Source organism: Lynx rufus, unplaced genomic scaffold, assembly GCF_022079265.1.
Source record: "Lynx rufus isolate CCGP_SWC_20201006 ecotype Redwood Valley unplaced genomic scaffold, mLynRuf1.p SCAF_3, whole genome shotgun sequence".
NCBI lineage: Eukaryota > Metazoa > Chordata > Mammalia > Carnivora > Felidae > Lynx > Lynx rufus.
The window spans coordinates 50,083,112-50,097,682 of NW_025814845.1; the positions used below are offsets into that span (position 1 = coordinate 50,083,112).

Consider the following 14,571-nt stretch of genomic DNA (forward strand, 5'->3'; position numbering starts at 1 on the left):
CATAATTCTGCTCTGGACCTTTTTAGTCACATTCTCACATCTCAGAGCCCATTTTAGCCTTTCTTTAATGTCGAAGCTCCCTCCCCCCACCCTTTTTTTTTTCCCCAAACTTCACAACTAATATACTTCCCCAGGGGTAATGGCCAAAATATGTGATAACTGCTTTGGCACAGGTACCTATGTGTCAGGAGTTACACCAGCCACAATGCTGGAATATCCTAGAATGTCCTGCTATACCAGACCATCATCCCTTCATTTGCCTGATTTCAGGGATTCAGAAGTCACCAGGGATGAAGCTGAGTAGGTCTATAAAGGGGACACATGAGTAACTCTGCACCAGCTTTTTATCAAACACTATAGAAATATTTCAATAAATTTACAGCTAATAGAGCCAAAGAGTGTGTACTTGCTCAACATCAGCCCTGATCCAACTAGAAGGAGGCCTCCATTTTCTGGAATCAATCGGGTTAGCTCTTTTATTTTGACTTTGACTCTCACTTACAGAAACCCAATGAGGAAACTGTCATAGTATAATTGGAATTGGAAGAACTGATTTCTAGAAGATATCCAGAGAATATAGTCTTAGCTTTTCCTCATTGGCACCTCTCAGCTCATACCATGTAAGTAGATGTCTTGTCCATCAGACTGAAACCCTGATTCTTGTCTATCATTATCTACTCTACCCCCAAGACCTTTATAATTGCAGCATCTTCCCTATATTCTGACTTATAAAACTTTCAGTTTCTTTCTACTCTCTTTTTCTAGAATTTCTTCATTGTATCTACCCTCTCGTTTGTTGGACTCTCTTTTTACCATTATGGGTTAGTGGTAAATATTTAGTACTGCTCACCCAAGGTCTACTGAGTAGAAATTGGATAGAATCCCCTTCTAAAAACATCTTTTTCTTGGCTAAATTTGTTCCTTAAATTCAATCCAAATTCACTAAGCTTAGAAGAAAAAATGTATACTCTAAAAAGAATGAACTGATCAGAAGACTATTGACATTGAAAAATATACATTTGGAAAGAAAAAAATAAATGATTACATTTTGGGGAAATGGGCACCTGGCATTTGTTCTATAAGATTTCCTAGATCTCATCACCTAGTTCCAAAAGTCAGATTAATTATTTATGACAGTGTAGGTTGTAATGTCAATAACAAAAATGTTATTTGAGAAATATGATAGGAAACTAAAATCCTTCTCACATTTTAGAAAATGGGAGAAAAGCAATTAAAATGAATGTTTGCAAACAAGCATGATCTTCTTTTGTTGACAAGAATAAGACACTTCAGGACCCATTCGATTATTTTTCATGCTTGAGTCATTTTAATGCTAATTATATTTAGTTTGGTTTATGTTTTGTCTCAGTTCCTGCTAGCCTGCAAGAATGACATAGCAATAATTAATGTGGCTTACTCTAACCCTTGTAAATTCAATAAAACTGTATAAATCATTTTCCATTATCCAGCTCGAAGTACAAAGAGTAGATTTGCCAATAATTTTGAAAGCATATTATCAAAAATCTATATAAAAAGAGCTCATAAAGCATGTCAAAACATGATTCTAATCAGAGTAGAGTTTTTATACTACTTTATATTATTTATCAAAGACCTAACCCAGAGTCTAAGTAGTAATAGAAACACATTATTTGTGGAATTCACCAATCTTCTATTTTAATCATTCAGTATTGATAATCATAAAAAGAGCTACAATTTATGTATTTATTGAATTCTCACTTTTTACAGGGCACAGTGTTATTTTTAATTTTATTAAATTCCATAATAGTGATATTACAAAAGACTTTTTCAGAAAAAGAAGAGTGAGATTTAAAAAACAGATTGAATACATAACTTGGGTTGACGAGTACAAATATATAAGAACCAAAGTTGGGAATCGCATTATGTCCATTTGACTATAAAAGCTATTCTACTTTCCTCCGTACTATGATGCCTATGATTTCAAAATACTTATTTTAAATCTTATTTTATAATCTCACAACTATTTACTCTTTTGTGTTAATATAAGCTTGGTAATCATGACTATGGCATGATAAACTATCCAACTACTAATGACAGATCTGGTAGGAATTTAGCTTCTCTCAGTAAATAATATATCCTTACATATGACTATTACTTATATACGTTCTGAGTGGTCTGAAGTGTTATATGGTGAAATAAATGGTCTTGGATTCTATTTAGTTATTTTTTTTAACATTTATTTATTTTTGAGACAGAGAGAGACAGAGTATGAATGGGGGAGGGTCAGAGAGAGAGGGAGACACAGAATCTGAAACAGGCTCCAGGCTCTGAGCAGTCAGCACAGAGCCCGACCCGGGGCTCGAACTCATGGACCGAGAGATCATGACTTGAGCCGAAGTCGGGCGCTTAACCGACTGAGCCACCCAGGCGCCCCTCTCGGATTCTATTTATATGAGGTATCTAAAGGAGTAAACCCATAGAAACAAAAAGTGGAAAGATTATTGCTAACACCTGGGGAAGGAAGAAAGGAAAAGCTACTCTTCAACACGTATAAAGGTTCAGTATTATAAGACAAAAAAGTTCAGAAGATCAGTTGTGCAACATTTTTGTTATGAATAACAATATTGTACTCCCACTTGAAAATTTAAGATTGATACATAAAAAAAAATTGAGTTTGTTTCCTTACCCTGTGATTTTTTGGTGTTACTGTCTACCACAAATCCAAGAGAGGAGAGAATATGCCATCCCTGATGATGTAATCTTTTTCCATAAGATATCTTAAAGTTAGCTGGAACAAACTTTGGGGTATCATTAATCTTGTCCTTGCTTTTCAGAGCATTACCCCAACAATAGGCACAGCTATCATCTGGGAGCTTGTTGGAAATGTATAATCTTAGTGATCAACCTGATCTACTGAAGCAAATTCTGTATTTTTTTTCATTAAAAAATGTATTTAAATTCAAGTTAGTTAGCATTGAGTGTAGTATTAGTTTTGGGAATAGAGCCCAGTGATTCATCAGTTATATATAACACCCAGTGCTCATTCCAAGAAGTACCCCTCCTTAATGCCCATCATTCAGTTAGCCCATCCTTCCATGCCCCTTTTTCCAGAAACCTTCACTTTATTCTCTGTATTTAAGAGTCTCTTATGGTTTACCTCCCTCTCTGTTTTTATCTTCTTTTTCCTTCCTTTCTCCTATGTTCATCTGTTGTGTTTCTTAAATTCCACATATGAGTTGAAGCATATGATATTTGTCTTTCTCTGACTTATTTCGCTTAGCATAATACATTCTAATTCCACTCACATTGTTGCAAATGGCAAGATTTCATTCTTTTTGATCAACGAGTAGTATTCCATCTTCTTTATCTCTTCATCTGTCAATGGACATTTGGGCTCTTTCCATAATTTGGCTATAGCTGATAGTGCCGCTATAAACATTGGGGTACATGCGTCCCTTCAAATCAGCATTTTTGTATCCTTTGGATAAATACCTAGTAGGGCAATTGCTGGATCTTTTTAATTTCTTGAGAAACCTCCATACTGGATCCAGACTGGCCGCACCAGTTTGCATTCCCACCAATACTTCAAATTCTACATTTTAGCGATATCCTCAGATGCACATAATTTTGAGAAACAGTGAACCAAGCTGCATCACAAAAGTTGCAGCTAAATCTGGGCTTATTATTTTATTTACTTTGGTACTACATGTTTTTTCTAAAACCGTTAGCTCACCAGTACACACTTGATACCACTTAGGGCTCCACACAAGAGCATTTGATTTAGAAGCATCATAATTCACTGGAGAACAACTGTCACTGGGTTTGTCTTATAGATATTTTACAAGACTTATAAATAATGAAAAGTAAGCCTGTACTTACATATCTACATTTTTATTTCCCCTCTGTCATTCTATTTGGGTTATATTCCAATTAGTATGAACACTTGCAGCTGTTTGAAATTACTTTTATTTTGACCCCAAGAGAAACTTGAGATAACTCAGATATCATGATTCAATTATTAATGGTTAATGGTCAATGAGAAAATAGAATCTGGAGCTTAGGGTAGGAATAGATAATGCTTATTAAGGGGGTAAGGAAGGGAATATAAAGTATGGGGCAATTAGTAGGGTATTCATAGGGGCACCTGGGTGGCTCAGTCAGTTAAGTGGTAGGACTCTTGATTTCAGTACAGGACATGATCTCACGTTTTTGTGAGTTCGAGCCTTCCATCAGGCTCTCTGTACTGACTGCGCTCATGGAGCCTGCTTGGAATTCTCCCTCTCTCTCTGCCCCTCTTCCATTTGAGCTCTCTCTGTCTCTCTCAAAATAAATTAGTAAAATTTAAAAAAAGGGGCTCTCATATTTTAATTCCATTATGGTCCTTAGTTGTTGGTTAACACTTTAGGGAAAAATAATTTATAACACTATATAATTTTAATTTGGTGAAAGATGATAAAATCAAAAGTCTACATACATTACCTGAGATGGGATGATGAAAATACCAAATGTTTCTATAAATAAAAATTCCAAACTTTCCATAATATCCTCTTTTATTTCAGATTGTTTACACTGATAGAAACTTTTTCATCAGATGCTCATTTCTAAAATTAAAAATGAATTGGAATTGTTCTGACATTAGTGAAGGTAGATAATTACTTTTGGTTTCAGAAAATATGGACTTTTCAGAGGAGGTGGGAATCCAAGGATTAAGAAATCTGACAGCTTTGTTTTATTAATGAAAATACTTTAAAAATACAGTGTTTAATTTACTAATAAACAGTTATTTATAGTAATAACAATTTATAGTAATTATTAATAAATAGTAATTTATTAGCTTTTATTTCTATATTCTATAAATTTTTTTCAGATGAGCAGGATTTAAATACCAGGAAGAGCACTTGTAAATATCTAATAATTATTTTTCATATATTTTTTCAACCTCTTTTTATGTCCTAACAAATAAAAACAGGTACTGAATTAATGAGCTGGCTTTTATGTCTATTTCAGCTGTAAATATATTTCCATCATGGTTTGTCACTGGTTCATAGAATTTGTTTCATTTCATGAAATGGATGATGCAAAATTCAAGCATACTCATACTTCAAAAATTTTCATTTTTAAGTCCATCTTCAGACAGAACATCAGTCATTGGATCCTTGTCAAATATAAGTGGTTCGAAACTAAGCTACTGATTACCAACCACAGCCTTGCTCCTCCCAGACTTTTTCCTGTAAATGCCAATTCCTCTCTTTGAGGAACTAATGACAAATAATTTATGATTATTGTTGACTCCTCTCTTTTTCTCACACTCCATATCTGAATCACAAGAAGTCTTACTGTAATTGTCTTCAAAATATCTAAGAATGCAACTACTACTCTCCATCTTGCTAGATCAGTACCCTGATCTAATCCATAAGGAGGTCTGAATAATGTCAGCAGCTTTCCCATGGTCTCTCTGCTTGGACATTGGCTCCTACCATCTACACTTAATACAGAAGCCTGACTGATCCTGTTAACATTGATAATAGACTCCATCACATCTTGGTTCTAAAGGCTGCAAAGATCAGATTAAGAGATGGTCTTCATAGGGACCAAAGAGGGTGTGCACTATCTATCCTCCTGCTCTACCTTCAGATTAGCTTCCTCCAGACTCCTCTCCTTCATTCCACTGAAGCAAAAATGCCCTTGATATTTTTGAGTATCCCATGAAAGATCCATTTGAGACTTGTGGGTCCTTATTTCTATAACATTCTGTTCCTAGATATCTGTAAGCCCACACCTTCACTTCATTCAAGCCTTATCAGAGAGGGCTTTCACTAAATAAAATAGAAATCACTAACCCTCAGTAGAAGCAATCCCTAATTTCTTCACCTAGCTTTATTTTCTCATTAAATGTATCATGAATGTATTTATTAACTTAATTTCTGTCTCCCCCACCCAAAATAAATTTTATAAAGGCAGGAACTCAGTGTCTTTATCTCTGCTGTATCATGCTGATCAATATTGATAGACATGTATTATGTGACCAATTAATATCTTTGAATAAATAAATGTTTGTCAAGTGTATACTGAATGATAAAATATGAGATTGGTAATGTGCACTATTTAAGAGCTTGGGTTTGGAAATTATGTAAAACTCTTTTAAAATGTGGCATTATCATATACTAGTTTTATGATACTGGGTAAGGTATTTAATCTCTTTAAAGTTAATTTTTCCTATCTGTAAAATAAGAACAAATACTTTTGTCTAAAAAAATACATTATTTTGCATATTAGAGATAATATAGAAGGAGAATTAAGCTCAGTAAATTTTTAAAGTAATGTTAATGATTAGTAGTAGTAATATGCAAGATCTTGTGAAAAGATTCTTAAGCAATTTCCTTCATATGAATTTTAATTTTTTTCTAAACAATTGTGGTTTTAAAGAATAAAGTTTTAACAATAAAATACAAACTATATATCACTCTAGCTAGTTTTAACTGTTTAAAAAACTGCATTAAGTCATCTACTCATTTAATATCATTCATGTCTAGCCCTGTGATAGAGACGGGGGGGGTATAAACATGTATCAGTTTCAAGAAGCTCATTTTGTAGTACGGACGATAAAGCATGTAGAGAGATAATTATGATATCATGCATAGCAAGACAAAGTGCAGAGCAATGCAACTAGAGTGTATATGATTGTCTCTGGCTGAGAATTTATTCATTCAACAAATATATGAAATGCTACACATTCTCAGCACTGATCTAGGAACACCAGGTGAGCAAGATAACAAAACTTCTGCATTCAGAGGCTTAAATTCTAATGTAGGACCAGGAAGCTTTCCTTTACTGAGCTATTTGTACAACTGGGAAGTTTTCCTTTACTGAGCTATTCAACACTATTTAGTGATTACTGTATGCAAGGCAGACACTGAGGATAGAAAGGAAAATGAAGATAAATGACACCGATCTAATGGAGAAAGCCACATTTGAATTAATCTTGAAGGTCAAGTAGAGCTGAAGAAAGTGGAGAAGACATTCTAGGGCTGAATGAAGTGTTTCAAAGGGACAGAACAAGAACTAGGTAGAGTTTTTCTGGAAAGGAAATAGTGGAATGTGAGTCATGGCCAAAATTATACCAGGCTAAGCAACAAGGTATATGTTTTTTGCTTCGTTTATTTGCTTGTTTGGCGATTAAGCATCAGAGGAAAGCAGTGATTAAGTAAAATCTACCTTGGGATAGTATGTATGGAGGGGCTAATGTGAGAAAATACAAAAATAGGAAGACTTGCTTGAAGATTGCTTGAAATAGCTCAGGATAATGTATAATATATAATAAAATCGAAGTGACTTTATAAGATAGAATGAAATACTATAGTTGAAAGTAATTACAAATTTATAAAATAAGTCAAGAATTGTCTGACAATGTAAATAATTAATTGTCATTGAAGGTGCCATCTACTCAGACGTAGAAATAAAAAGACACAGGGAGAGATTTCTCTAAAGTTCCTTTAATATTTTGTTTAAATTGATTAATTTTACAGAAGAACTAAACTTGTTTGTACTTGATCCTGGATTAAGAAATATAACTATGAATCACTTTAAGATTCAAAAGAAACATTCCTTTGGTCAACTTCGATAATAATTTCCAGGAGTATGGAAAAATAAGTCTTAAAGAACTAAAGATGCTGTGATGGGAAAATTTGATATTTTTATTTTATTTTTTAATCTCTTTAAATAGTAAAAGTTGGCCCTGTATATATTACATGAAAGCATACTGCACTGTGAATAAGTCAATTAAGGCAGGGCCTGTGGGTTTTTTACATCATTTCTCATGAAATCTCTCTAGAATATATAACTATTTATGATATGCCCTATTTAACAACACATCAGAGAAGGAATTTGAATTCAGGCCCATGTTTCTGGCACATAGGGCAGTGATACCAGAAAGATGAAGGTTCGTGATGACATCATCCATAGAAGTGCTACTTCAGACTCCCTCCCTCAGCTTCAATCAGAAAAATAACACGATTCAGTTGCACTTATGTCTCATTATCTGTGTGCTGCAGGTTGAGAATAATTGTTGAATAAATTAGCATCAGATCAGAGAGCATGAAATTAAGGACACAAATAAAGTGAGTTGCAACATGGTAAATTAAAAACAAGTTGAAGACTTCCTCAGTTGAACATCAAGAGGTACATTTATTAAGGGGAATGCAGTCTGAGTTCACATAGAATATAAGACAGAATTATTTTAAATATTTTCCTTTTGCTTCATGCGTATGTGTAGTTTCAGGGTAGCAACATCAAACAGAACATTCAATTAGGAGACTAGAAATTTCAAATCTGTATTCCCAACCACAGTACTGTTTTTAAGATCAAAATGTACAAAATTTAGGTAGGATCATTTGTTGATAACGACACTTGCTTTTAAAACAAGGTTTTCGGGGCACCTGGGTGGCTCAGTCAGTTAAACGACCCAGTCTTGATGTTGGCTCAGGTTATGATCTCATGGTTTGTGGGATCGAGCCCCATGTCGGCCTCTGTGCTGACAATGTGGAGCCTGCTTGGATTCTCTGTCCCTCTCCTGCTCTCTCCTTCTCTCTCTCTTGAAATAAATAAATAAAATGAAAAATGAAAATAAGCACAAATAAAGGTTTCAAGTGCATATAAAGTACATGACAAATTTATTTTTTAAATGTTTATTTAGTTTTGAGAAAGACAGAAAGTGTGAGCAGGGAAGGGGCAGAGATAGAGGGGGACAGAGGATCTGAAGCAGGCTGTGTGCTGACAGCAGAGAGCCAGATGTGGGACTTGAACTCATAAACCATGAGACCATGACCTAAACCAAAGTTGGATGATTAACCGACTGAGCCACCCAGACATCCCAGTATATGACAAATTTAGTTGACTTAATATAAAAGATTTAGTTATTTTAGTTTGTCTCAGTCAGGACCCATTCACATTAAACAAGTTCTGTAATAAATCAGGAGTCTATAAAAGTAGGTAGTATTAGTTATAATTATTTTAGGGTATTGTCCACTAGTATCTAATGCATTAACTTAGATTAAAATAAACATACCACTATACATACATAAACTACTATAATTACCTGCAGATTTTTTCACATATATACCTAACACAAAAATATATCTGAATTTAATCTGTACAACAGTCTTACAAGTTAGGTATGACTTCCCCCTTTTTTTGGCGATATTGAAGCTCAAAGTGTTTAAGTAAGGTGCCCATGGATTGGTTTAGCATTAAGTGTAATAGGCTTACATAAATTTATAGGACATTGTCTTTATCTTTGACAAGCAGACATTTTTTAGGTAAGAGTTAAAAATATATGCAAAACGGAAAAAATTAAATGAAAGATGTGAGTAAGAATTTTGGACATAGGAAGGATCATTATAGACATTTGCAAAAATTTGTACATTGGCACAGTGTTCAAAAGAAGGAGGGATTACTTCATGGTGACGTGGTGAGGGATTGTCTCATGGATGTGATGTGATTTGAACAGAATTTTGAAGGAACTGAAAAGGTAGTAAATACAACGGTGTAAATTTCAGAGGAAGAAGCAATGTAGGCAGATCAAAATATCAAGCATGTTAAAATGGACTAAAAGACATGACATATGAAGGAGTTCAGAGCACAGGAACAGATATAATGGGAAAGTGATACCTATATATCTGTTAGTACCCTGCCATGCCTGTCCGAAACTTTATCTGTATTAATTCATGTCCCTTTTACATCGCTAGGAGCTATTCTTATCTCTTATCATTGATGAGGAAACTATGGTTCTGAATGTTTAACTAACTTGTGCAAAGTCACATCGTTTATGGCAGAACCAAAATTATAATATATGGCTAGATCCATAGTCCCTGTTCTTGACCACTATGCAATACTGTCTTCCATAGTAATAATAGCGACCTGGCACTGTTCTAAACATTACATTCATTATCTGAACTCATTCCAGAAGGTAGACTTGCTGTCTAAGAGCTTCACGTTTACCATGGGTAATAAAAAGTCATGGTTAGAGTTTATTTGAGGAAGTTAAATTTGGCAGCCGTATTAAGGATGAGATGAAGACATGACATGTATTCAGTATTTGCCTACTATTATTATCATGAATATAATTAATAACTACATTTTATATTAGATAGTATCATTAATTCATAGGAAAATATAATAATCACTTACTATTATAATTCTTGAACCTATAGTATCTGGCACCACATGCTATCACTGATGTCCTTTTAAAGTCCTTTTCCTCAGATAAAATGTGGTCATGTTCAAATTCAGATTTCATTTAATTGTACTGGTGACCATTTTTTTTTCCACACCGTATTCTTATTTCAAATATTCCTGCTCATTCATCACTGGGTATAAGTTTTGTAAAATATTTAATGTCTTAGTTACTAAAAAACCATATTTTTCCTTGTTCTCTACCTGTCTTTCTCTCGTCCCTGTCTCTCCTCTCATCTCTCTGTAAGAACCTATTTGTTCTGACAAGAATTAAGGATGCCCTTGCTCCAGTAATACCCTCTTTGGGTTACTGTCAAAGGGACAATAACGTATGGGCATGTACTCAAATGGAAGAAGAAACACATCTAAATTTTGAAGAAACCCACATGTCTGCAGGTCATTTTATTCTTCTACTACATTCCTCCGTGAGAATTTTTACTGGAAGTGTGTATTTCTTTTGAGACACGGGAAAAAAACAATCTCCTAGCAATACAAGCTGATTCAAAAGTTCAGATAATCAACAACACAATAATGTTACTGTGGTCTGTTTTAGGACTTTAAAAGGGATTCTACATTCTCATCTGTGACCTATTGTGAATATATGATGATTTGGGAATTCACTCATTATTTACCAGGTAAATATTTTGAGTTGTTTCTTTTGTCTGCGTTGCAAAAAAGTTGTATATTGTTTCTGCTCTGTTTTCCATATTTAAAAATTAAATAAGTGGATATCCAACCCACTTATGTCAATAAGTGACGGAAGTCGATACCCAATCAAATGAAATTACTTAGTAGATTCACAGCATTTATTGAATACATATTGCTGCTATGCATATTTGGCACATATAATTTAAAAATTGATTAACAGCAATGGGAAGGGGAACAAATTATTGAAAGCAAGTCTAAAGAATATTCCCTGATAAAATTCCTAGATGATTTAGAAAGTGATAAGTAGGGTATGAGGGACAAAGGAAGGAATGAGAGCACATAGACATAGCAAAGACTAAATGAATTTAAATAAAGACCTTAGTTAAGTCACTCGAAAATACTTTATTGGATGGCTGAAAAATTACTGGAACTCTTTATACTGGGAAGCTCGCCACATAACCACATTAATGACACACATACACGTTTAAAAGAGATGTGAAACTCTAGACATTTTTGAGTACAAATTAGATTTTCTTTAAGAAAATAATTAATCTCAAGGAACTTTTCCAGTTGTCTGTGGTGACTGCTGCTTTCCCTAAAATTATTAAACCACCTATCGTCATAGTAATCCTATTAAATGTTAAACTTCAATGCCTCAATCAAAACATTGAAGTTAATATTTTATTAGGATAAAAAGTGAAGAGTCAGAAGAAAAAGCAATGTTGATACATTTACGGCTCCTTTAATTTGGATACATTTTTCTCTGGCAGTGAATTCATAGTACAGGAGTTAATACATATGTTTTGAAAAACTAAATAGAAATTCAGGTTCATTGATGATCAATGACTTTGACAAAACTCTACTAAAATACAGGACAATTAGTATTAATGCCAATGAAATTGTTAATAACATTACTGTGGCTATTTTTCTTTTTATCCTGAAATTAATAATAACCTAATAGAAGAAACCCAGATGTTCATAATACATGCAAACACACACACACACACACACACACACACACACACATAATTTGCTACTGTACTTACTTTTGGTCACAACACCTTCTAAGTGGATGATGTTAGGATGATCAAACTGCCCCATGATACTTGCTTCGCCCAGGAAATCTCGGCGTTGCTTTTCTGTATAGCCTACTTTGAGGGTTTTGATTGCCACAGGTAATTCCCTTTTTCCTGGAAGTTTCAACCGTCCACTACAAACTTCACCAAATTCACCTTGTGATAAAGATGAAAAAAAACCCACAAACTCATTTCAAATCCTTACTCTATGAATACACTAAAGCCCTATTAAGGTAGAGACAAAACAGAATTGAAATGGGAGTCCAACTTTGTTATCAGGGTTAAGAAGTGGTGCTTTGGGAAAAATCGTCTACAGGTGATCATTAAACACTCTGGGAGTTATTAGCTTCATTCATCTCACCTACAAAAAACCTTAATGAAAACATTAGAAAGAAATTAAATGCAACTGATTGAAAATCACTCGCATCTTCCTTCTGTGTCTACACTAGCAGTGCCTTAATTACTGAGAAGGGAAAAGGAGAAAAGTTTATAGCAGGACAAAAAGGGAATAATTTCAAGGAAGAGATGACTCATAAATAGAGTATCTGAGTGCTTAAATTATGTAAATAGTTTTGGGCATTACAGATTATATATGGAATGAAAGAAACAGTAGATGATAAAACACTATACACTTTATAATGTATATAAATATGTATAAAATATACATACTTTCGCTACTTTATTTATTTATTTATTTAATAAAGCAAACATTTGCTGGTTTAAATATGAGCTCCACAGAGGGAAGCATTAAAATATGATCAATTACCTACCACTTTGAAAGCAAGTCGATTACAAAAGATTAAAAACATTCTTTGTTAGATCAGGACATTGACATATTACATTCTATAATATAAACACAACTTAAAAGTCCAAGTTAAACACACTATTGTACCTGCTCCAATAACTCTTTCAATGGTGATGCATGAAGCTTCTATCTCCTTGGCAAATTCATGGACAGCTTGATTGGGATCCTCATAGGTGTGTGGATCAATATAAGTTCTTACTCCTGGCAGTTTAACTGGAAACATAAGTGTGCATTGAAATATAAGTGCTTGTGATGAATGAATGGAATCACAAACATTATTAACATGCACCTCTGGCTTAAATTCCTAACTCCTAGAAATGGCCAAGCTGTAAGGACAGCCCCTCTCCTGAGCTATAGGAGTCATTTGTACAGCTATGTCACTTACATAATTTTAAGAAATCTGGATTGTTGGCCTGTGCAAGGAATGCATATATGACAACATATTTGAAAAGGCACATCACTGATGTTCAGAGAGTCAGTGCCTGAGGCAAACTAAGATAATTTTTTTTGCTAAACTTGGCAATGAAATGTTAGTGAGTTATTTGTTGCTTTGCTATTCTGTCTCACTTAAAATGCCTTCACAGAGGGGCACCTGTGTGGCTCAGTCAGTTGAGCGTCTGACTTCCGCTCAGGTCATGATATCACGGTGTGTGGGTTCAAGCCCTGCGTCGGGCTCTGTGCTGACAGCTAGGAGCCTGGAGCCTGCTTCAGATTCTGTGTCTCCCTAACTCTCTGCCCCTCCCCTGCTCACACTCTCTCTCTCTCTCTCTATCTCTCTCTCTCTCTCTCAAATAAATATTTTAAAAAAATTAAAAAAAATAAAATGCCATCACAGATGGTTACTTTTGGTTTCACAAAAAATAATTTAAAATAATTTTTCTGGAGCTTTGGTCCAGTAAGACTGACACAGAACTAAAAGAAAAGTTCAACTTTTCATACCTCTGTTACTGCGTGATTTTATACAAGACTCTAATGTTCTATGAGCTTCAGTTTCATCACATTTAAAGACTACCAATTTCACAGGGTCTTTTTTTTTTTGAGGATAAATACCATTAAATAAGATGGGAACTATGATAATAGACTCAATATTTTGCAGCATGAATTATGGCTTTAATGGCTTTGATTTTTATAGTCACAGGAGAGTGACAAAAACACAAGAAATTCTTCTTGTAATTTACTTAACAAATCAACTAACACTGTACTATTTATTAAAAATGCACATATTAAAATACCATTAATTAGAACTCATTTAGGCTAATTTATAATGCATGTTATAAAAACTTGATTTTCTGCGTTTTTAAAAAGGATAGTCTTTTTCAAATCATCGAATGAAGGTTGTTGCTACCGGATCTGCTCAGGGAAATTCTTGCTATCATGCTAGAGGAAGAAAAAAAATACTGAGAAATTTTCTTCATTTAATCTGATGGTGTTATTGAACCATAGATTTCTACTGACTGTGTTGCAAGAAATTAGAATCGACCTGGAAATTTGGTTTGAAATATAACAGCTTTTTATATTGATTGAAATTTTTTTAAGTAATTATAATGAAGGTATGCTTTAAAAAATCTAATAAACCATCCAGCTGTTGTCTAGGGTCAACCAGCAGTGCCCCCAAGCCCATATGCTTTACGGAATGTAACATAACACATTGTTTTAAACAAAATATTTTGGTCAGTTATTACATCTCCTTGTCTGAAAATGAACTAAAATAACAATAAAATCTCTTCTATTTTGTTTTCTTTTGATTTTTCACAATTTGCTTACTGTGCCCATTATGAAAATGCATCTTTTCCTCTTCTGGATCTTGCTTTGCTTTGCTGTAACCACACCGCC

At 34.0% G+C, this 14,571-nt stretch overlaps 1 protein-coding gene across 4 annotated transcripts in view; it reads right to left on the reverse strand.

Moving 5' to 3' along the window:
• EPHA5 (EPH receptor A5) overlaps nt 1–14,571 on the reverse strand; it is a 341,103-nt gene that overhangs the window by 29,269 nt on the left and 297,263 nt on the right. For all 4 annotated transcript variants that reach the window (XM_047091371.1, XM_047091369.1, XM_047091370.1 and 1 more), the window contains 3 exons: nt 14,503–14,570; nt 12,826–12,951; nt 11,904–12,089 (listed from right to left, as the gene is read on the reverse strand). In XM_047091371.1, the coding sequence (XP_046947327.1) occupies nt 11,904–12,089; nt 12,826–12,951; nt 14,503–14,570 (380 nt within the window). The remainder of the gene's footprint in view (nt 1–11,903; nt 12,090–12,825; nt 12,952–14,502; nt 14,571) is intronic.